Source organism: Microtus oregoni, unplaced genomic scaffold (genome assembly GCF_018167655.1).
Source record: "Microtus oregoni isolate MIOR12 unplaced genomic scaffold, Mior012 000026F_ref0000081, whole genome shotgun sequence".
Lineage (NCBI taxonomy): Eukaryota > Metazoa > Chordata > Mammalia > Rodentia > Cricetidae > Microtus > Microtus oregoni.
This window is the reverse complement of record NW_024543085.1, coordinates 24,167,143-24,191,975: the sequence shown is the minus strand read 5'-3', so window position 1 is coordinate 24,191,975 and position 24,833 is coordinate 24,167,143. Positions and strand designations below refer to the sequence as shown.

Below are 24,833 nucleotides of genomic sequence, written 5' to 3'. Positions count from 1 at the left end.
GAGAACTGACTCCTCAAAGTTGCCCTCTGACCTCTATATGTTCTCCATGGCATATAAAACAAAGACGTATGCAGTGCATTACTGTGAACTAGTCACTTTGCTGTGTAACAGAACCTCAGGACTACTCACCCACTGCTTTACTCTGTACCCACTGATCAACACCCATCATTTTCTCTACCTTAGCTTTGTTTTGGAAGATTCTCTTCTGTTTGAGAATAGAAGAGCAGGGATAAAAGGGATAGGAGAGGAGAAGGGTAAGACAGCTCCTTTTAAAATTCTGATTTTTAATTTTTAATGATCATCTTTGGTACAAAAACAATGAGTAATCCCAGCAAGGTGAAAACAAGCAAATAGTTTAAGGACTGTGTTGAATGGTTTTTGTTTTTATTTTTTTATTTTTCCCTGAGACAGGGTTTCTCTGTGTAACAGCTCTGGCTCTTGAACTCACAGAGATTCTTCTGCCTCTGCCTCCCAAGTGCCGGGATCAAAGGTGTGTACCACTGCCTGGCAAGGGGTCCATGGAAAAAATTCTGCAGAAACAAGCTTTCAAGATACCTGTTTCAAGTTTGCTGCCCTGATGCAGTTCAGGGGACAAAAGCCTCTGGGAAGCAGTAGGCTGGCTTACTCTACAAAGTCTGCTTCTTTAGGACCCTGCCTGCCCCTTGAATCCAATGTTTTTCTGTGCTTGTCCAGGTTGCAAAGCTGCCTGACCACATGGGACATAGACACGGGAACATACAAATCTTAAATGCCAGCGGTCCCACTCGACATAAGAGCTGGGTCTGGACAAGCTATTTCCTTCAGGCAAATGGGAGTATTTCCTTGGGTTTTCTCCTCCAAGTTCCTTGATGTGAAAGCAATAGTACAAACGAGGCCTTGACTAGGGTGACATCTTTGCTCCTACCTGGGAGCAGGCACTGCTCAGGAGAGAGAAGCACAAGGCAGTGCAAGGAGCCCTGCTCTGCTAGCTTTTGTTACTGTAGACTTTCTCTTACTTTGCTCTAACCCTCTCTTGGTGGCTTCAAGAATAAAATAAGGGCATGTGATCTGGTAGAAAAGGCAAAAACTTGTCTTATGACACTGTCCTATTTAATGCCCATTCTCCTGACAACGTGGCGTTGTTCATGATGAACTATGTTTTTTTTTTTCTTTTTTGGCATGTGGGTTGTGTATATATGTGTGGGTGCACGTGAAAACGCAGGGTTGACATCAGCTGTCTCCCTCTGTTGTTCTCCACCTCTATATTGAGAAACGGTTTCTCAGTGAGACTGAAGCTCACCAATTTGGCCAGTCTGGCTAGCCAGCACTGAGACTGACACAGGTTTTACGTGAATTCTAAGGATCCAAACTTGGGTCCTCACGCTTGCACATACTTTATCCATGGAGCCACCCACCTCTTCAAGCTCACTCATTTTTAGCCTGGTCCCTTGATCAGTGAGATATCTGGAAGCAGCAAATTTTGAAAAGTGAGGTTTGTATGAGAAAGGTAATGTGAAATGGGGGTTCAGATCGGAGGTGGGCCACCTGAGCAGACAAAATGCAGTGTGTGGCTGTCTCAGGAAGAGATCAGACGGAAAGGGAGGTGAGTGACCTGCAGGAGGCCAAGCACTCAGAGCCACCCCTCAATGGTCAGCCCCTCTTGTCTTTTAGACTCACATATGAGCCTAAGACCATAGAATACTATTCAATACCCATTTAGTACCTTTTTTCCCTAGAAAACAGTACTTAATGAGAATGGTCTCATTCACAAAAGCAAGTGAGTCAAGCTAATGTGCTTAGAAAACTCATTAATAACGAAGAACATCTAAGAAGAGACAGTGTCAGGTGGGGACGGTAGTGGCAGGAGCCAACTCCTTAAGAGGCATTAAGCATGGGGCTGGGTAGTCATTGCTGTGGTCTGGTTGTGCTTGGCTTCCATCGGCACCAGGATGCCTCTTGGTATTAGTTTAATAGAGTCTTATTCTGCAGCTGTCAGCTATGCGGGCACAAAGGGTCTTATTTCTTTCCTTTTACTAGCAGCTTTAGTTGATTAGGAAATCAAATGGCTCAGGTCCTGCTGGAGGAAAGTGATGGACCAGCACAGAGGGGAGCTCATGCACAGTGAGGCTCCATCCCCTCAGGGCTTTAGGGATCCCACCAGAGAGAAGTGATGTCCCTACTTTGTTGGTCGTTGGTCTGTTCACATTACCTCCTTTCTTTACTTCCTGCCCCTCCTCTAAGTAGACACAGCCCTGAATAGATAGATCCCACTGACTGGCAGGCAGACTGCCAGAACCCAGGCAGGAAGGACAGAGCTCTAGTTGCTCTATGTGTTTGGGATCCCAAGAGGGTCTCTTTGGGGAGGGATCCCCAAGTGCTCTATGCCAGCGCCAAAGCAGCACCAAGTTGCCTGGCCAGAGAAGACACTGGTGGGGGAGGGAGAGCGCCTGCCCAGCTCACACGCTGCTTATTTGCACAAAGAGTCTTTCAGAGTTATTGGCTGGCAGAATTCCTCCCGGGCTTTTTTCAGCGCTTGTGCACAGAATACCAATCAAGCAGTCTCACTGGGCTGCCACACAAACTAGCCACAGTTACCAAGAAAGAGGTACAGAGAGCTCCTCTAGCCTGGCTCCCAGGAGGTGAGTCCCACCCAGTCCCTCAACTGGGAGCTGCAGAACTGGGACTTCAGTTTACTCACTAGAAACAGAACCCCCTCAGTCTGGTGTCCTTTACAGAAAATTTTAAATAGTCCACAACAAAAAGTTCCTATGTGTTTCCCACGTATAGCACCTTTGGCTGGTAGTGACACAAAAATTGAAAGATGAGGCTTTATGGGGGGCAGTATTCTGGGGTGCGAGAGAATAAATTTCAAGAGTCAGGCTAGCCTTAATTTAAAGAAATTGGTTCCAGTCAAATCCAGAAATTATGATAGGAGCAAAAAGTAAATAGGAGAAAATATATATATGAACCAACTACCTAACCAACCAACTAGGAGCACTCCAACCTGTCTAAGCATTTATTTCAACATCAACACCCACAACACCCATCAACAGGCAAGTCCCAATGGCCGCATTTGCAGGTAAAAGCTGCATTGTGAAAATGTGGACTAAGAGCAGGCTGAATGACGAGTAAATCCAGAAGCTCATATCAGAATAAAAGGAACACAGCATCCAGGAACCTGGGTGCCAGCCAACCCACCCATAGTTCACTTGATGACTCATGGGGAAGCCATTGGTGTGGCTGGTTCTGGCATTCCCAGCGCTGTACTCCCTCCACCTCTGAGCATCAGCACCCCTCCTCTGGGTAAGGACAGGATGCAGTGAGGGTGGTCACCACAGACACTGAGACATCACTTTAGCCCCAAAGTATATGTCTTTTGATTATCTCCCAGAATTCCCTAGGACAGGCCACTGAATGCATGGTAGAGGAACCCAAGTTGCTAAGTCAGTACAGAATGACAAACTGTTATATCAGTTGGAATTAGGAAAATCCTAGTCGCAGCTAAATCTGGCAGTGTAGGACTAAAAACAATTGATGAATTATATAAAGCAGATTGGTGGCCAGAAATGATGATCTATAAAGAAAGCAAACAAATCAAGGAGGTTGGCAGAGAGAAGGTAGCAGCGAAGTGGCACTGCTGTATAAATTGAAGGGTTAAGAATGGCCTGTGGGTCGTGGAAGAGCTGCAGGAACTCACACAAGAGGATCCAGCAGGCCAAGTTGAAGAGATTAAAAACAGGGAAGCTCCAAACTTGAACATACCTCTTAAAATTAGCGCCAAACTGCAGAGAGTGAACGCAGAAAGCTCCCACTTACTCACACATTCTAAATACTGACTTCTCAGTAAGGACTCCTAGAATATTCCTGGAAGAGTGGCCTTATGTCTAGTGACTTTGTTTTGTTTTCCTTAAGAACACCCGTGGTGGAGGGAACAGGAATCTTCCCTCTGGGTAAAAGGAAAAAGAGTGGAAGACAACACAGAGGACGGAGACAACACAGAGACGGGCCTGGGCTCCCAGTCCTGCTCCACACTCAGTTTGCTTCCTCTCTACAGTGTTTTAAGTTAATTGAGAGCCGGTTGATGAACCTGCTTGTCCTGCTGCCATACAATTTTAGGGACTGACAGCTATTAGAGAAGGGACAGAAGGAGGCAGAAGTTAGGACTCTTCACCCAGTCCCAACTGTGCTTAAGCTCAGGAGCTCAGTGGGATATTTATAGTAGCCTTTAAATTTACCCAACTTGCCATAGAGGGAGGTAATGGGGCGCCCTTTACTGCAGCTAGTGGTGATTGTCCTAACATTCTTTAATTAGCAGAAAGCGTTGGCACAGCCACTTTCAAAGCATTTGATCTCACTGTCCTGGTGTTCTCTATTTCAGACTCAACAGCCCTCACTCCCTTAGCAGAAAATGCACTTTAGCAGAATTGAAAATGACAGGCACATGCATATGTGAATGCAGGTATGTCTGTACACCTGTGTCCACCCAGCTCATTACTCACAGTCACAACCAGCACGGCTTTCTGTTGCCTTCATAAAAGTGTCTTTTAGAAATCAGCAGGAACTAGAAAAGTCAAAATTGAGAACTGAAACAATTTTGAGATGACCAGGATCCTCTTTAATTTTTCTTGGATTATAAAAACAAAGCAGACAAATTTTCACTTACATTTTCAGATAATAAAGCAGAGTTAGGACAAATGCTATCCATGGGGGGAGGGGTCTGCATTCTTCCCCATGGGCCTAAGAACAGTTCTTGTTTTGAGATAATTATTCACTACTGTAATGAAGGGATGAGAACAAGAAAAAAGGGCCAATATTGTGCTTCCATGAGGGTGTGTAATAAACATACTAACAAATATACAAACAAGATCGTCTCTGGAAATGGTATAAAGCTGATGAAGTTGGTTAATGTGATTAAGCCAGGTACGTTAAGTTTCTGTTGGGAGACCAGCTCAAGAAGTTAAGAACATCCTGGTATCTGATGGCCAGTGTAAATGTCATGCTGGAAGTATGGAGAGTTTTGACAAAACATCAGTGCAGAGGTTGAAAGGAAAGAATGAAGGCTGAGAAGCTGTGGTAAGCAGTTTGGTTGCTATTCAATTTATGAGGCAAATGGAACATTTTAAGTAAATCAATAACATAATCTGATGTAATGTCACCAAGACCACTTTAGTTGCTATGGAGATTATAAAAGGCACGGGTAATCCATGCCCAGCAGAGATTACTTTGGCAATTCTGAATATAAGTTCTGTGGGCAAGTGAGACATTGACACACTGATAAGCCCAGCAGAGCACACGGGAATTTGGTAATATTTGGGATCTGTCTCAAAGTCTAAAATAACTAAAAATAATAGTATTAGGGGCTGGAGAGATGGCTCAGTGGTTAAGAGCATTGCCTGCTCTTCCAAAGGTCATGAGTTCAATTCCTAGCAAACACATGGTGGCTCACAACCACCTGTAATGAGGCTTGGTGCCCTCTTCTGGCCTGCAGACACACACATAGACAGAATATTGTATACATAATAAATAAATAAATATTTAAAAAAAATAGTATTAATTGCTAAGTGTGGTGTTGTTTGGAAATGAGGCCAGCCTGGTCTATATAGTGAGATCATGCCTCAAAAAAAGTATTAACTGATAGAAATAGTAAAAACCACTTTGTAGCATGAATGAAGAATTAGAAGTTCTATACTAGCACCCATATTAAAAATAGATGCTATTATTACTATTTACTGAGGCCAACTATAGATTCCAAAATTTGTTTGCAGTCCAGTATAAAGCAGAATTAAGTTAACTACTTTACACATGAAAATCTGAGGCTTTTATAAAGAATTAGATATATGTAGTATGTAAGAAACAGACCTAAGATTTTAAGTCCTGTGTCTGACTCCAGAGATACTGCATAGCCACCACTGTGCTCTAATGCTTGCTAGATATGCACATACACATGTGCAAGTACGTACGTACACACATACATGCATACATATACACGCGCATACACACGGCATGTAATGTATCTTGTAGACTGTAGTTTAGGTACATGCATGACTTTAACTGATACATCACATGTGCATCTGTGAGGCACTTAATTGTAGGTGTGGACCCCTAATCCATGATCTAGTTTGTACCTGGGGCTCTTGGTTATCCTGCTGGGCCCTACCTCTAACCAGAAACATCTAAATTACAGACAGGAAAGAGAAGACAGTGAGACAGTGTGATGATGGAGGCAGAACCTGAATTGATTACTGACAAGGTAAGGGATGTCTCTAGAGGTCAAGACCAGTCAAGATTCTGGAAGGAGCAAAGTCTTGCTAGATTCTGAACTATGAGCTTCTAGATATCCAAGAGAATTTGCTGTTTGACGTCATCAACTATGTGGAAATGTGTTATGGCAGCCACAGAAATTGAGTCACTCATTACTTCAGTAACCATAACGAAACTTAAATCTACTCGTCAAAAGCATAAGTACCTATACATTCTGAAAAATGTTACTAAATTATTATTGCTGTATATGGCTAATTAAAGAAGGTAAACTATTGGGGTCTGGATATAGCTGTTTATTGGTGCTCCATGGGACCTTTTGGATTGTTGGCCCATATATGTGACCGTGACAAGAATGGCACCCCAAGCTGACTTTCCCAAGAAAGGAAGAGGCAGCTAGCAGTCAGGAGGCTTGTCTCTTCACTACAATCTGGGAGCTTACCCACAAAGCCTGGGGAAACTATTCTCAGCAGAAAAAGAGGTCTCTGCATTCTGTGCAGCTCCTTGTAATCCCCCTCACACTCAAACCACCCCCCTTTTGAGACAGCATCTCATATATCCCAGGCTGGCTGAACTCCTGAGTCTCCTGAACTCTGGGGTTATAGAGGTGTTCCATCATAGCCAGTTAATGCAGTGCTGGGGAGAAACCCAGGCTTTTGTTAGATAGGTCTGAGCTGCTTCACAAGGCCAGTTCTTTGTAATTGTTATTAGCCATCTTATCTTATTTCAGCTGAGGTTTACAAAATTGCTCTTGATAGGCCTTGAGGAGTCCCAACCCCAACTCTCTTTGATACTGGGGACTGAATCTAAGGCATTAAGTATTGCCAAGCTAAAGATCTACCACCAAGCTATGTTCCTAGCCCACTCTGTTACTTTCTTATTTAGTTTTAACATCCCCCATATCCTTGCCTTTCTTTAAAAAAGCAGAGATTTAGAGAAAATAACAGTGAAATTTGGGGCACTAGGAAAAACAGATAACTTTCAGGGCATGTGTTGCCCTGAATCATCCACTCAAGGAAGAAGAGCCATTTTATTTATGACTGTGGACAGTGACAGCATTGTTTGACTATGAGCTCTCAAGGAAGAAAAGTGAAGTTTCCTTTTATGATAGACAGAAACCTCCATGACCAGGTGATCCTAGACAGGTGAGAGGAAGAAAATTAGAAACACAAGAGTCCAGGTGTTCATTGCAGTGGACAGGAGGAGGCGACTACTTCCTACTTTTATTTTTATCTTTTTAAAAACCATTATAAATTCACTAATCAATATCTTTCCTTGTCTCTTTGGGGGAATAATTTTCATATTATTTTTCCTTCCTTCTTCCTGTCTCTAAAATCTCCCCCTTTAAACTTTACTCTCCTTCTTTTCTTGTTGGACTTCCTCAGAAGGGACCCAAAGGCACACTGAAAGCAAGATGGTACCCTGCTATTTCTGGCAAACCCTACAAGGCATTATGGACATCTAGTGGCTGCTTAGGATAATGCCTCAGGGACAGTGGTATAATCAGAGTGGGGACTGTGGTGGCCTGACACCCCCAGAAACCTCTGTGTGACTCCAAGTCATTGGAACAGCATACCAGCACTATTAAAGCCCCATCCGTACCCCGAAACCAGCAAAATATAACATGTTTGTTCACAAAGAATACAGTGCAGGCATTTGGTGATATCTTGAAGCCCAGGGTTTAAAAGCCAATAAGCCACAGAAAACATCTAGACAGGACTGAGCTCAGAAGGGACAGACTTTGATATTAACTAGCCATGTAACTAGTTAAGTCATTGTGCCTCTCTGAGCTTCCTTAACATCAGTAAAGTGTGAGATCAAATCAAGATGATCGATCTCTCTTTCTCTCTAGATGTCTAGATTAAACTGAAGGAAGCATTCTCTCCTCAACTTCATGGCCCATCTCCAAAGCTGGGCTACAATCCCAAATGATCAACCTTTTCCCCAAAGCTGTCTGAAAACGACTATGAGAACTAAAAAGAACGTTCTAGTCCATTTCCCCAACTTTATACATAAAGAAATCAAGATTTACTTTATGATTCATCATGTCTAACAGTGACAGGAAAAAAAATCAACTAGAACTCAGGTATCCCAACCTCAATACAAGGCCCGTTTTTCAAAATTGAGCTGCTGACCGTTCCCAGCCTCTTGAACTCTTGTCTATGCGAAAACTGACTGTTCTCAGACCGGTGTCCTCCTATTTAAGTGCAAGTTACTTCTTCTCATTTCTTGGTGGCACCACTCCGAACTATGGGTGTGAGGGGCAATATACCACAGGGAGAGTTCAGTTTATCTAGAGTAGAGGTCACAGGATTCCTAGTCCAGGAGGACTGTGTACTGAAGGCCTCACAGTCTCTTTAGTCTTCTCTGTAGATTCAGGAACTGTGCTGGCCTAGCTGACCCACTGAGAGCAAAGCAGTCCCAAGTAGAGCTCCACTGAGTTTGCCTTCATCAACAGCAGCCACATTTACTGCGAGCTCATTCCTATGTGGTGGTTTATCCAGCTCAGCCCACCCATCCTATTCCACCTTCACAGTGGAGGGGTGGAGGGCAACAGCTGTCATTTGCTGGGCCTGGAGCTGAACAGATGGGGCTGAGTTTGTCTACACAGGCAGGAAACCAGTTCAGGCAGAGTCCCTCTTCTGACCAAGAAAGGAGGAGCACCATACCCCAGTGTGCCACCCAGACCTTGGTGATGCCCCTGCCTTCCCTAATAGCACAACTCTCTTCCTGCTCAGTGGCAGCTGATCCCCAGGTTCACGTCTCTTGGGGCTTTAGTGAAGAGCGCAAAGAAGAGCTGGAGACACACCTGCAACTCCAGCACTTTAAAGGACGCGGCCAAAGGATTCCATGACTCTGAGGCCAGTTTGGGCTTTAAAATGAAATCCTGTCTCCAAGTGGTAGAAGACAAAGAACTGCTACAGAGTCGAATGGAATTAGATCTCAAAACGAGGGAGTGACTTACCTCAGCTTCTCATTTCTCCTCTTGCTCTCTCATTACCAGTGAGACAAGTTTACAGGACGTATTTTTTTTAGCCCCTCCTCTGACACTCTGATTTTTCATACACCCTCCACTGAATGCTCAGTCTCTCCCCAACCTTGCCCTGAGTAGTGGATACAGCGGATATTGTGTTAGTGATGAAATCGCTGGCCTCATGAATTGAAGACTGACTTGAAAAGCTGACTGTCACTAACTGACAGTCGGACTATAATCAAGTTATTGTTTGCCTGAGCTAAGTGCCTTCACCTGGAAAATGGAGACAATGGGCAATCGTTTCACTGGGGTAAAGAATTCACCAGAACTCTGGAAGAATACTTGGAGGAATCATTTCCATACCCAAGACCCCCAACATCAATCTGTGTAAGGCCTTCCAGGGTTCAAGTCTTGGTGCTATAATCTCTCTCTCTCTCTCTCTCTCTCTCTCTCTCTCTCTCACACACACACACACACACACACACACACACACACACAAGCTCAGAAATAGGTTTTTTCCTTGACAGCAAATGTAAGCTATAAGGTCTTGGTAAAGGATGAAGACATTAAGTTGCCCACACTGGAACTTTCTAGAATTTGAAGGTTTAGATTTTTGGGCAGTCAATATTAATGAGTTTATGGCTGTGTTTGAGTTCAGAAAGTTGGGAAATTCTGGGCTTCAGGATCCTTAAGCAACAGCGCACCTGGGAACAATGGAGTTAAACAAGCATGCTTGTTAGACAACAGGGATTGTTATCAAGGCAAGAGGCTGGAAGGAGGGAATAGTAAACTCATGTCAAATTCTACTGGACCTACATCACAGCGCTAACCTATAGACTGTTTCACCCTCACACAGCTGAGAAAGGAGGTTCTTTTATGGGGTAATGGGTTAGTAAATACTGACCTACGTTTTTACATTAGACTGCCAAAGCATGTTTAGGGGCCAGAACTCCCTTTCCAGAAAACAGCTATAGGAAGCTGCTAGGAGGTGCTCAGGGAGTCCCAGAGAGAGAGGCTAGTGCAGCTCATGGGGCAGAAGGCATAAAGCACCATCCTGGTCCCTGCAAACCAGGGAGGGAAAGGGGGCGACAGGGAGGCAAGGCTGCAGCTCCATGAATGAACCGTGGGTTGCGCCATGGGTTCTGGGAGCTCACCTCAATCCTTCCCAGGTTGTCATTCCCTCAGCTCCTTCAATTTGGTCTTTCTTTCCACTGTTTCCCGCCCCCACAGCCCTCATTAAGAAAACTATCATTTAAAGCCCCGGTTACAGCCGGGGGTGGGTGAGGGTGGGGGTGAGAAAGTGTGCGAGGGAGGGGACTGTTAAGACAGGCTCAGAGCAAGGCAAAGCTTAGGTTCGTGGTCTTCTGACTCAAATCAGCCCTTGCGTCCCCAGCTGCCTGCCCCTGAGTCCACACCATCCTGCAGATCCAAACTCCTGGCCGCGCGGCCAGGCACCCCGTGGGCATTCAGCGGGGGTGCGTATGACGCGGGCATTCGCAGGAGGTCGGCCAATTGCAGCAGCCCTACCGAGGGCCGCCGCACCCGGGCCCCTGAGCCCAGCAGTCCAGGGCTGGAAGGTGCTGGGTGGCCCGGGTGGGGGCCGCGCAGTCTGCCGCTGCAGCCCCGCACCGCTCCAGCCTATCAGGGGCCATTCAGCCACTCGCTCCGACCTGACCAAAATAGCTGCGAACGCCTGCGACTAGCGCGCGGCCCCTCACTTGACGCTCACTCCGACTCACTCGCCCGCTAGCCCTCCCGGGCCGCTCCGAACGTCTGGAGGGGGCGGGGAGGAAGCTGCCGGGGAGGGGGGAGGGGGGAGGGGAGCAAGGAGGAAGGAAGGAAGGAAAAAAGGAAGGAGGGAGGGAGGGAAGGAAGAAGCAAGGAAGGCAGGCAGCCCTCCGCGACTCGGGGCTGCGCGGCGCGGGCTGGCGCGCTCTGGAAGGCGCGGCGTTAACCCCTTGAGGGCAGGCGGCGGAGGGGGAGCGGTGTTAAAACATAAGAGCACTGCATCACGCTAATCTTCTCCCCAGAACAGTATGCGTCAGCAGTACATTCACGTTCTGACTGAAGGACAAAAGGATGAGAGAGCAGTCTGCGTGGCTGCCGCCTGCAACACCGCGAGCCCGGCGCGAGGAGAAGACGGTGGGTGCCGAGCGCAGGGGCCCCGTTGCTGTCGCCGCCGCCGCTAGCCAGCAGGGACCATGTTCACGGGCTCCGGAGCGTTTACCGCAGCCGCGACCCCCACTGCTCACGCCGCTGTCGCCAGAGCTCCGGCCGCTGCAGCAGTTCGCTGGCAGCTCGGCCGCTGAAGACTCCGGGAGCCCCAACGGCGAACTCGCACTCTCCGCACAAAACCGGGGCCGGCGGCGCGCGGGGAGCCCAGCAGTGGCGGGTGGCGGCGGGCGCTTGCGCGCTGCCAGGGGCTGCGGCCGCCGCCGCCGGACCCGCGCCCGCCCCCGGAGTCCCTGAAGGGGCCTGCGGTGCGGGCGCGACCGCGGGCGCTGCGCGCTCCTCCGCTCGCGGACCGGGCCCCGACGCCACGTCCACGCTGCTGCCCCTCCGGGGCTGGACGGATTACCGCTCCTCGCGCCAGCAGACGGCGGGACTGGAGAACTGAGCCCAGTTTTTGTCTTTTTAACCCTTTGGAGAAGAGGCGAGGAGAAAGGGGGTGTGTGCCTAGGGAGGGCGAAGGCGCAGCGAACACCTCTTAACTCTCGCAGCTCCGCGAGCTCACGACTGCAATCATCTGCCGCCAGCTCCAGGCGGCCGACGCCGGGAAAGCGGAGTGGAGAGCAGCGCAGCAGCCGGGGAGCGCGGCCTGGGCGGCTTCGGGGCGCCCCCGCACCCCCATCCCCCGCGACAGCCCAGGGAGAGGGCTGGGGGCGCCGGAGACACACTTTGGCGATGAAGCGCCTTCCCCCGCGGCTGGAGCGAGCTGGTGCCAGGGTCCAAGGACAAAGCAGGGAAGCGCTGGTGGCGCCGCTCCTCAGGATCTCGGGGGGGCATGCACCTGCATAGCCCGCCGGGCCTTGGCTCTCCCTGGCGCGCCTCAACTCCGCGGCTTCGCCGGCTCCGGATTTACTAGAAGCCATTTTGTCTCCCCCACCCCTCCCCTCCCCGCTGCCCTCCCTGCCCCCACCACTTCCCCCTTTGTTAATTAAAACTAAAGTCAGAATGGGAACGATGTACCCAGCTCCCGTGGAGAAAGCTTAAGGACAAGGCGCTAATTCTTTCCTGCTTTCCTTCCGAGGTAGGTGACAGCGAATTGGGTGGGGATGGTTGCAACGTGGGAGAGAAAAGTCTTAGCTTCTCTATGGGCTGGCCTTGGGGGTGGGCTGGTGGATGAGGGGCCGCTCTGTAGTTTGGCAGGATTTTTCTAGGCCGATCTGCTCGTCTCTAATCGCCCCCTCCCCACCTCCTTCTCCAGATGGAAAGAGGAGCTCCTAGCTCACTTAAGCCGGGGTAAGGCTGGTTCTCTTTTCCAAGCCAAAATCCCAGGCGATGGTGAATTATGAACGTGCCACACCATGAAGCTCTTGTGGCAGGTAACTGTGCACCACACCTGGAATGCCGTCCTGCTTCCCGTCGTCTACCTCACGGCGCAAGTGTGGATTCTGTGTGCAGCCATCGCTGCTGCCGCTTCAGCCGGGCCCCAGAACTGCCCCTCCGTCTGTTCCTGCAGTAACCAGTTCAGCAAGGTGGTGTGCACCCGCCGGGGCCTCTCTGAGGTCCCGCAGGGTATTCCTTCCAACACCCGGTATCTCAACCTCATGGAAAACAACATCCAAATGATTCAGGCCGACACCTTCAGGCACCTCCACCACCTGGAGGTCCTGCAGCTGGGCAGGAACTCCATCAGGCAAATAGAGGTGGGGGCCTTTAATGGCCTCGCCAGTCTCAACACCCTGGAACTGTTTGACAACTGGCTGACTGTCATCCCCAGTGGGGCCTTTGAGTACCTGTCAAAGCTGCGGGAGCTCTGGCTTCGCAACAACCCCATTGAAAGCATCCCTTCTTATGCCTTCAACCGGGTGCCCTCCCTCATGCGTCTGGACTTGGGGGAGCTCAAGAAGCTGGAGTATATCTCCGAGGGAGCTTTTGAGGGACTGTTCAATCTCAAGTACCTGAACTTGGGCATGTGCAACATTAAGGATATGCCCAATCTTACACCCCTAGTGGGGCTAGAGGAGCTTGAGATGTCAGGGAACCACTTTCCTGAGATCAGGCCAGGGTCCTTCCATGGCCTTAGCTCCCTCAAGAAACTGTGGGTGATGAACTCACAAGTCAGCTTGATTGAGAGGAATGCTTTTGATGGGCTGGCTTCCCTTGTGGAACTTAACTTGGCCCACAATAACCTTTCATCTTTGCCCCATGACCTCTTCACTCCCCTGAGATACCTAGTGGAGTTGCACCTACACCACAATCCTTGGAACTGTGATTGTGATATCCTGTGGCTGGCTTGGTGGCTTCGGGAGTACATTCCCACCAATTCCACCTGCTGTGGCCGCTGTCATGCTCCCATGCACATGCGAGGCCGTTACCTGGTGGAGGTGGACCAGGCGGCCTTCCAGTGCTCTGCTCCCTTCATCATGGATGCACCCCGGGACCTCAATATCTCTGAGGATCGGATGGCAGAACTTAAGTGCCGGACTCCCCCTATGTCCTCTGTGAAGTGGTTGCTGCCCAATGGAACAGTGCTCAGCCACGCCTCCCGACACCCACGGATCTCTGTCCTTAATGATGGCACCTTGAACTTTTCTCGTGTGCTGCTCATAGACACTGGAGTATACACATGCATGGTGACCAATGTGGCAGGCAACTCCAATGCCTCGGCCTACCTCAATGTGAGCTCGGCCGAGCTCAACACCCCCAACTTCAGCTTCTTCACCACAGTAACAGTGGAGACCACAGAGATCTCACCTGAGGACATAACACGAAAGTACAAGCCTGTTCCCACCACATCCACTGGTTACCAGCCGGCATATACCACCTCTACCACGGTGCTCATTCAGACCACCCGTGTGCCCAAGCAGGTGCCAGTACCCTCAACAGACACCACCGACAAGATGCAGACCAGCCTGGATGAAGTCATGAAGACCACCAAGATCATCATTGGCTGCTTTGTGGCCGTGACACTCCTAGCTGCTGCCATGTTGATTGTCTTCTATAAACTTCGCAAGCGGCACCAGCAGCGGAGTACAGTCACAGCTGCCAGGACAGTAGAGATTATCCAGGTGGATGAAGACATCCCAGCAGCAGCGTCTGCAGCAGCAACAGCAGCGCCATCCGGTGTATCAGGTGAGGGGGCAGTAGTGTTGCCCACAATACATGACCATATTAACTACAACACCTACAAACCAGCACACGGGGCCCACTGGACAGAAAACAGCCTGGGGAACTCTCTGCACCCCACAGTCACCACTATCTCTGAACCTTATATAATTCAGACCCATACCAAGGACAAGGTACAGGAAACTCAAATATGACTCCCCTCCCTCAAAAAACTATAAAATGCAATAGAATGCACAAAAAAGAGCAACTTTTGTACAGAGTGGGGAGAGACTTTTTCTTGTATATGCTTATATATTAAATCTATGGGCTGGTTAAAGATTATATTAAAATTTAAAAACAAAAAAAAATTAAAACACAACTATTTTCTAACTTGTAAGTTCTATTTAAACGGGGAGGGAAGGGAATCTTGGCAATGTTGTGGGTAGGAGCCTCAAGTCAACTGGTGTAAGGTGGAAACTGCTCAGACAAAACAAGCTACAACAACCAGCACCCCTAGAGAGGCAGGGTGTGGACTGCTGGGGGTAGGAATGATAGATCGCACCTGTCATTTTTTAGAAGATGCTTCACATGATATAGGAATACAATTTCTACAGACATCTTTCTTAAGCTGAGAGCTGTCTTTACAGATCTATCTTATAAAAAATAATTTAAAAAAGCATCACAAATTTGTACTCTGCCAAAATGTTGAGAGGCAATAATTTTTTTTCATAGGCAAAGGGGACGATAGATCTGTAAATATATTTTAAGTAGGAAAACCACCAACATTCAAATGAATCCTTAAAGGGGTTGTTTCTTTGTCCATGAGCACAAGTCCTCTGGGTTTGTGCCCTGAGACTTGCATGTATCTCCCCCGACAATGCTTCAGGACAGCTTAGAAGAAAGAGAGCTGGCGTAGCTCTCAGTGGAATGCTTTCACACTGCACCAGATTCCTGCAGTTGGGCATAACCCACTCTGCAAGGCATGTGTCTATTCAGGGTTTCCCGGGAGGAGGTGGCCAGAAGGGGGTGCGGCATTGGGAAAGGAGGGAGGCAGAAAAGCAGAGGGGATGATTCACAGGAGGCCATAAATTAGCATTGTAGCATTGTGCCGAGTCCACCTGTTGTTCCGGGTATCTGACAAATGATTGTAGACAACGATGACATTTTATGATTTTTCAGAAAAGATCTTGTTTGTTTAAAGGTGGAGAAAGAGGAGAGGCTGGGAGTAGGGGAACTTAGGGGAGTGGAAGCTTTTCTCATGCTTGGGATTTGGTGACTATTCTAAATGCTGATTCATTAGGGATTATTACAGCTGATGCCAACTGGTTGTGGTGATGGAGTGGGGGCAGAACATGAGTAGCGAGGAAAAAAGGAGAGCTAAAAAGGGCACAGGCTCAAGTTAAAGAAGCCTTTGCCAACCAGGATGTTCGGGGGGGGGGGGGGAGATGTGAAACCCAGTTACAACAAAAATGACAAGCGGGCTCACACAACTGAGTTCTGCATGGAGTCCTGTTGAATGGGGCACCATGGAGGGAAGCTTCCCTCCCCTAGGCCTACCTCCAGTAGAGCTATAAGCAGGGGGCAAGATCTGTTATTCTGGTCAATTTAATGATGTAACTTTCAGTTATTATTTTAGCTTTAAGAGGAAATAAAGGGTTCAGATTTGAAGGGGGTGGTATGGGTGGGGGGAATGCCAACAAAAGAACACTGATTGTAATGTGAGAAAAGTGTATTTTTGTATTTTAATAAATATTGTTCAATTTTTAATTCAATGTCCCCAAAGGGTTAAATTGAATAAGAAGACCCTGAACCTATACAGTCTTATAAGTATTGGCCAAGTCATTTATATTTAAATAAAGGGGGTGGGGGGGAGGGAAGAGGCACGATGTGGGGAGGGAGACAATGTTAATTTTTTTAAAGTGTGGGAAAATGCTAAAAGCTGTCAACCACATTTCTTTAGTTTAAATAAATGCACCCCGACTCCAGTGCATCTTCCACGAGCTAAGTGTGTTAGTCCCTGGCTTTGTTGGGGATATAACCAAATTCCCCATGCCCTGGAAAAGCAGGGGAAATGGGTCAGCCTCAGCTCCTGGGACCTGGCCAGAAGTGAACTGCCACCTCAGCAGAACCTGATGGTCAGGCAGTACCAGCTCTACCCAAGGACCCTGGGAGGCTTGGATGTAAGAGGGCTGCAGTAATGTAGTTTGGCTGCAAATTCCCATAGGCAGTGCTGTTTCCCCAGGGCCGAATAGTCAGATGTGTGTTGAAGGAGGTGGGGGTCTGGCTCTGAGGTTCACAGAATGATGACTTCCAGGGAGGCTCCATGAACAAGGACCCTCGTCAGCACATTTACACTAATGCAGAGGATGAGGACTGAGTGGGTGTGATCTATCTGGCACTATGGAGGGAAAGAAGCAGGTAGCACTTTGCAGCAGTTGCAAAGAAATCGTCCTAGGTATACAGATCATTTCTGGCCATCAGTGCCTAAGATAAGCTGGTACGCACTTACATGCAGGCAACAACGATTGGTTCTCTCTGTCCTTTTAGCACTCTACCTCTAATAAAAAAAGAAAACTGCAGCAGAGCAAAGGGTGGGACTTGGCTATGATCAGATGAGAATTTAAGAAATGGCTCTGTCCCCTAGTGCTACACAACACAACTTGGGCTGTTGGGAACAGCTTCCCGGGTATACACTCTGAGGCAAGTGACAACAAAGTTGCTGCCTCAGCACCACAAGGTGGGGCGCTGATTTCCTAACATCCCCTTCTTTTTGTGACAGCTGTCTGGGAAGTCAGAAATTCTGCAGTAACTGAAATGACAAAGGTCTGAGGACAGAGGCGGAGGAAGAATCCTAAGGAGGAATGCCTTTGTTCTCCCATGAGCATATTCCAGTCTGAGAACCGGAGGGAGAACTGCTTCCTAGAAGGAAACTGAGCGATGGGGGTGGGAGGATAAGAAGGGGGACCCTAGGCAAAAGTATCCTGGGCATGTCAGGGACAGGTCTTGCCCCAGTGGGCCTATCCTCTGGCCTGGCACTCTTCCGCAGTTAGGCGCTTGGGACAGTTTTTCGGAAGAGCCTCAGGAGCACTGAAGTGAGGCTCCAAGGCTGTGTTAGTGAGTCATTCTCAAGCCTGGCTGGCCAAGCTGTAAGGCTGGTTACCTGGGAATGGAACGTGGGTTGGTAGCTCTTCAGGGGTAGTTATAGCAACACATTAGAGCAAAGACTGGCTAGTATGGAATTACAGACTTTTCATTACAGAATTTTTAAGGCCATGAAAATTACTTAGTCTAATTTTAAAAAATATTTTCTGGTCAAGGAAACTGAGCTCCACAGAAATGAAAAGACATACCCAAGGTCATACTGAATGTGGGAGAGGTGGGACTAAAGCCTGGGTCTCCTGACTCTGAAGCCAAATGTGTTTTCTCATTAAGGCTCTTATTGGCTAGCAAGAATGTGTTTCTTTCCATGCTAATATGCAGCTAAAATGGGACTTCCTACAGATACTTCTGTGTTCTCTTCTTCCATAAAGAGCTGTTCTCTTTCCACCCCACCCAGCTCTGCTACTCTATAAGGCCTGACCACAACTGACAATGGGAGCTCCATGTGTGCATAAGTGCTGGATTCTGCACATACAGCTTCTGGAGTACTAGACCCAGTGGCAGACAGAAACTGCAGAATCCCACAAAGGGTGGCAGCTACAGGAGAAAGATGAAAGTAGGTATGTTGGTGTGTTTCCAGTGAGAAGTTTGCCTTCCTCCCAGCCACGGACTGGGGAGCGTTGCAATGTAGGTGACTGACCAAGTCTTAAAGTTCCTATTGGAGAAAACCTCTACAGGAGGGGTCTACTTATACGGCTCAACAATGATAAGCGTGGGATGGAAGAGCAGGACCTTAGTTCCTCGTCCTCTGCTACCTACCTGTCTAGTTTTAGCTCATTTAAAATGTTCAGATCTGTCTGTTTAGTGGGGGTGCGGGGCATGTGTGACTGCCAGAGGACTATATGTGATCTGAGGCTAGAACTCAGGCCGTTAGGCTTGGTAATGAGTGCCTTTACCTGCTGAGCCATCTTGCTAGCTCACTGGCCTTAGTTCTTTAAATGTCGCCTGTAGTTACCATTTCTATAATCTATAGTCTTCTCATCATCCTGGTGTGATAATGCTGCACCATATTATCAGTGCAGGTAGGCAGGCTAGTCTCTAAGGCTTACAGATACTAGTTTATCGTGGCTATAGAACACGTATCGAGGCCAGCAACTTAACTTCCTGGGTAGACCAACGCGAAAAGCCCTCCTGCAAGACAATTCCTATTGTTTGCAGGCAGGAGGCTCAGAATCAATAGCCTCTGGCTTCCTGCACTGGCCGGTGACTATGAACAGCAAGAGGGTTAGGTGGGTCCTTCTTACACCGGGCTTCTATCTCAGGAGGGTAGGGTTTAAAATTTAGGGTCTACCATTTCAGTGCACTAAAGCAGTAAAGGCTTAAAATTAGAGGAGAGAAAGGAGAGAGAACACTTATATATCTAAACATATGTCTGGTTTTATCTCCTCTGCTGGCACTCAGCACACCATGCTTCCGCCTAATGCAGGCACTGTTCACGCCATTTCTAAACTCTGCCTCAGCTAAACTGCGAGGCAGTTTGGCTCCTTTGGTCTCCCATCCACTTAGAAAGCACCCTTTCGTTTGCAGGGGAAAGAATGGCTTAGCTACTGAGCTGTTTCCATCTTTGCTTTAAATTAAGTAAACTACATCTTGAGCAGGTTTAAGGAATTTAAAAAGTAGGTCATTATCATTGTTGCCCCCCCCCCAGGGTCCCCTCATACACATGAGGGGTGGTTAGGGAACATGATGTTTGCAAAATAGATTCTGGAGCCAGTATCCTTGGTTGAATTCTAGCTCCATACTTCCTAGCTCTAACTTAGGCAAGTACTTAGTGTCTTCATCTTACAGCTGAAGACAGTATTAATTAGTATGTACTTCACTACTTCATAGGCTGTTGTACACATTGAAAATTGTATATCTCACACTTAGAGTGGTGGCTGACATTGTATAGTAGGTACTATATATATATATATACATATGTATATATATATATATGAGTTATTTGATGATATAAGTATACAGACCAAAAGACTAGTGCCTACCATCTCCCCTATCCTTCAACCTTACGTATACTCTCAGTATTCCAGAGAGAAAAAAATCGTTATCTAGAAGTTGGAGGCAATGCCACTTACAAGCCCAAATATGCTGGAAAATATGGTTGTACTTTATTTCCCAGGAAAACTCTGTCTTGTGTTCTGTACCTAAAGTAACTCTGTAGCTGGCCCACACACTATCTTAGTCCAGAAATGGATTACATTTTTTGTAAAGGTACTTCTACTGATAGTGATGTTAAAGACTGGGGGCTGGAATTGGATGTTTCTACCTAGAAGGTTTTGGTCTTTAACAAGATGGCGAGCTTTCTAGTCTCTTCATCTATCTGTGGATCTCAATGAGGCGTGGGGGTGCAAGTGAACCAATATTATCCAGGTCAGTGATAAAAAATACTTCCTTACTATGAAGGCCTTACCTTACCAGGCCTGGAGGCGGGAAGGGGAAGCAGCAAGATGGAGAAGGCTCTTGGCACAGAGAGAGCTACTGGGGCTCTTACAGAAAGTGGGCTAGCACCATGATTTTAACAAGTGAGAGGAAAATGAAGCTACATAGAAGAGACAGAGGCAAGTGTCTGCATGCAGTTATTTAGTAAGGAAGATGCTGGCTGTACCCTGGATGGCAGAGGACTGCTGCTGCGACAGTGATGGCATGAACAGAGGAGATGAAAAGCAGGGAGATCAGCTTTCCAAGCTGAAAAACAATGCATTTTGCTTTCCTAATGAGAAGCTAGAGTTAGACTTAAGGATGATCATAGGTTTTATTCACTGGTACATGCCAACTTTGCTGCCAGAACTTGGGCCAAACCACACCTACCTACAACAGTCCTGTTGCCTCTCTTGCAGGCTGTCCACTGTTGGCGAAAGCAAGCCAGTCTTCAGGTGGTACCCTGAAATGGACTCTGGCAGCTCTCTTGGGTCTGCCATGAACTTGCGTCCTCATTTTTAGTAGGTATACAGCTCACTATTTACCCTCAAAGGAAGGATCTATAGAAATTTTGATGAATTCAGTGCTTATGAATACTTGTAGTGAGTCACAGAGTAGGCCTAGACCTGTGTGGAGATGTTAGAGAAGCCGTCTTGTCAAAACAAGTCAGCACTTGAGAAAGCAGCACATCTCAGAGGCTTTGGAACCTGTATCTGGGGAGCAGTGAGTTGAGAGGCCACTCTAGCACCCAGTGTCAGACTCAGCCTTTCAAGCTCACTCATTCTGTGTATCCAGTTACACAACTAACTAATGACCAATGGTCACATAAATTATAAAACAGCAACAGAGGAGCCCTTGACACGTTTATTTCTTTAGTATCCACCTACCTTCTGATATACCCACTCATAAAGACACCCTTCAATTATCATACCAGGTTTCCTTTCATAATCTCCATTTGAGTCTACTCATCTCTATGATAGGGCCTAAGAAATTCCAAATGATCTTTCCATTTAAGAGTGACGGCTCTTTCTTACCTCTAGTGGTTTGCACGCTATGGCCTCTCCAACGTTATCTCTTACAGTTCCTTTAAGGTCTCAACTCTGGTTTTTCCTGTCTCGGAGCTGGTGGTATTTTAGTCATTAGTTAAGTCACTCTACCTGCTCAGTGAGTCAGCAGGCAGAGGGAGAAAGGCTTCACAAGCTGTTCCTTGGGCAAAGTTTGCTTTTCTGGCCTCAGGCTATTTCTTCCCAGTCTTCAAGGTCTGCATTTCTTCCTTTATCTACCCACTCATTTGGGTTCATTAAAATCATTCAGACAGTTGCTCCAACTCAAGGACCCCCCCCCCAATAGGTAAACTGAATGAGTTATAGACAGTTCTCAACATAGGCAGTTTCAGCCAGGAACCAAGTGCCAGCTGTTGGTCCTAACTAGAGGAATGCTCAGTGCATCCGAGAGCTGAGGTCTCAGGCACCTGCAGCCTGTTCCTGCAGCCTGGCAGCCACAGTGGCTACAAGTGATAATCTATTACCATTCCAAGAAGACTTAATTTCTGGACTTAAAGGAAGTCGGATAATACTTTATCCTATTAGTGTCTGCCTGTGTGAACTGACAATGGCTTCCTTCTGACATGACAGCACATTCTTCCAATTCATCTCTTTAAGGTCAGGGAGAGGGAAGTCTGGAGAATGAAAGGAAGGAGGAAAAGAAAAACACAAGGAAGAGACTGCCAGAGGAACCAGGGAAAGGAAGACTACCTTTTTTTTTTCATTTTAAAAAAAGGATATGGCACCCAGATGACGGCTGATTACCCCAAAGCACATCTACATCTGGTGTGTGCACGTCAGATTGGTTCGAAGCTACAGAGAAAAATGACTATAACAAGATGAGAGTGTTGTCCCGTTACAAGTTCTTCATACTTAAGCTCACGGTGTCAGCCGTAGAGCTTTCCCTTCTTTCAATCTCTCTTCCTGGGTAGAATCATGTCATCTTTACATCATAGGGTTTTTAATCAAGGTGACAATGGGCACTGTGGCAGAGTGTGGGCTTTTCGAAGGCTAGGGATAAGTTCACAGTCAAGAGTGAACTCAATCAAGAATTTTATTGAACTACCCCAGTTTATTTATGAAGACGGTGAAACCCAATGAGATGTGATTTGCTAGTATCATGCAGACCAGACCCTGGCAGGGCCACCATAACATTCGACTCCAGGGGGTGCCATGCATGGAAATGGCACGGTAACTGGTGACGCCCGGAGTTTGCAATTCTGTACAGTCTCTAATAGTTATTTTGCAGGGGGAGAAGGAAGAACTTTCCCACCAGTTCTCTAACTTGTGCTTAATGCTGGAACCCAGGAGTTCAAACAGTTAAGAGTTGAGCAATAGGCAACTTCTTTCTTTTCAGCTGTTAAGTATTGCAGGGCACATGGGTTTAGTGGCAGTACAAAATAGATAATCAAAAGGGACCTTTGTTATATAAGAGGTTTTTCCTTCTCTCTAAATTGGTGGAGGGCAGTAAGACAACACCTGCCTCTGTATAGGGAAGGCTGAATCATTTTTGCGTGTTAGCCTAGCCTTTAATGGCTGAGCTATCTCTCCAGCCCTGGAAGGCTAAATCCTATTAGAGGTTTGCCAAGATCATGAAGCCCATAGGAGAAGCAGCACAGTCTAGAGTCCTGCTTCCACCTTCCTGGCTTTCCTGTTTTTTTTTTTTTTTTTTTTTTGGTTTTTTGAGACAGGGTTTCTCTGTGGCTTTGGAGCCTGTCCTGGAACTAGCTCTTGCAGACCAGGCTGGTCTCGAACTCACAGAGATCCGCCTGCCTCTGCCTCCCGAGTGCTGGGATTAAAGGCGTGCGCCACCATCGCCCGGCCTTTCCCTGGGGTTTTACGGCAATGAGGCCCTCAGAGGGAATGCTCATGCTGACTTGGGGGGACTTACTATTAACCATGGGGCAAATAATCCTTTCTTGGGAAACAAAGTGGCCCTAGCTACAATTTTATCACATATGTTTAATCACAGTGTGCTGCTTTCAGGGTGATTTCTCATGAAGTCTCTGTATTCTAAAAGAACAGACACTTTCAGCCAAGGCTGTCTCTTGACCAAGTTAATTTAGCAGACATTTGCTGTCTTGGATGGGGTGGAGATACTTTAAACTTCAGAGGTGGGGAAGAGAAAGAGGAGGGCGGGGGCTTCAAGCAAATGAGTTTCCATCTATTAAGGAGTAGTAATTTCTGCTAGTTCCCCTAGAGACCGGTCCCCTTCAATAATGGCCTGACTCTAATGATTCCCACTCTTAAGCAACAGCCTGTGTTATGCTGGTGTTGAGATGAACTGTGCCAGAGAATTCCCTTTTTCTCAGAGGAGCTGCTATCATTATGGAGGAGAGATTAGCCAGCAAGGAGGATGTGTTCTCAGTACTGAGCTAGGAAGACAAGCAAAGAGAATGTTCTTCTCTTGAAGGCTTGATACAGAAGACTAGGACCAAAAAAAGATGGTGATAAGCAAAAAGAATTCCGTGCGATGGTCAGCTCAGTGGACCAGGGGAGATGGCCAGTGAAAGCCTATGGACTTCCTGACAAGCTGATGAATCCCATGGGAAAGAAGCACCAGCTGGTTGGCTAAGAGGTATAGGAAGCTTTTGGGTGTGTTCTAAATGCAGGCCTAATGCAATAAAAACTGATTGAGAGTACTAAAGTTATGAAGTGGGAATAAGGTTTTGATTGTTTATTTTTTTGGAAAGAAGGGGAATTGTTTTCAAGATCCCAAATCAGTCATTCCCAGGGCAGATGCACAACTCCGAGGTTAGGGTTACAGCTGTCACTGAGGCTGTAGAGACAGCGAAGGTGCTTGAGCTCATCTCTATTTTAACAGACTGCAGTCTGGTTAAGCTAATGATGTGGCGCTAGCTAGTGTGGAAACCATTGCCAGCCAGTCTTGACTAGGGGAGTAGGGAGTCCCCTTATTTTGCCCCTGTTGGCTTTGCAGTGATGGAGATGGGCTGCTTCCAGAGGCTGCTTTGCCAGATGTGTCAGCAGGCAGCCTGGCCAGAGAGCCTGCAGTGCAGACAGATGCCCTGGGCTGTATTCAGGATGGCAAGACCCTTTATGGTACTGCGGCTCAGCTCTGGGGCAGTGCCAGAGCGGCAGGGTAATTGTCCTCAGCCAGATCCATTCCCCCCAAACCTCTTCAAATATGTGGGCCATGGAGGGAGGCAAATTTAATTAAATTACTGTGTCATGGACTGCCCTTCCTCGGCAAGGGCTAAAAATGGGCTCATGCTGACATGCAAACCCATCTGTGTACTGAGAGCATGTGTATCTTCGTGCTGAGCTGTCAGCAGCTGGAAGGGGCTGGCAGTGCCTAGGGCTGGACAGTTACCTGGCCTTTGCTATACAGTAGGACAGAGTCAACAATCCAACCTGGGCCCCATATAGCTCCATTGACCTTTTCCTTTTCATTTAGATGACTGAGTGGCACCCTGCCCCTTTCTGCACCAATTATTTCTCCTCAGATGCCTCTCCTGTTGGCACTCAGGACTTTCCCGTAAGGCTGTGTCCTGCACTGTGCTGGGAGATACAATTCACGACTGCATAGGCAGGTTTGTTTGACTTGGCAGGAGATGGAGGGGTCTCCCGGGCGACTCTCAGAGTGCTACTTCAGCAGTTCCCTCCTGGCAATGGCTTGCTGGAGAGAGAACTCTTGTCAGGTGCCAGAGTAAAGCACAGAGTTCCTCTTCCCTTTTCATGTACAAGTGGCCCTGAAGGTATAGGACCTGAGCAGC

At 47.5% G+C, this 24,833-nt stretch overlaps 2 protein-coding genes across 2 annotated transcripts in view; one reads left to right on the top strand and one right to left on the bottom strand.

Annotated features, from left to right (window-relative positions):
• Snd1 (staphylococcal nuclease and tudor domain containing 1) overlaps positions 1-24,833 on the bottom strand; it is a 403,901-nt gene that overhangs the window by 49,849 nt on the left and 329,219 nt on the right. The gene's annotated exons all lie outside the window — the stretch shown is intronic.
• On the top strand, positions 12,327-16,153 carry Lrrc4 (leucine rich repeat containing 4). The gene is made up of 2 exons (XM_041675560.1): positions 12,327-12,461; positions 12,639-16,153. Exon 2 carries the CDS (start codon positions 12,739-12,741, stop codon positions 14,695-14,697), a length of 1,959 nt encoding a protein of 652 aa, XP_041531494.1. The 5' UTR covers positions 12,327-12,461; positions 12,639-12,738; the 3' UTR covers positions 14,698-16,153.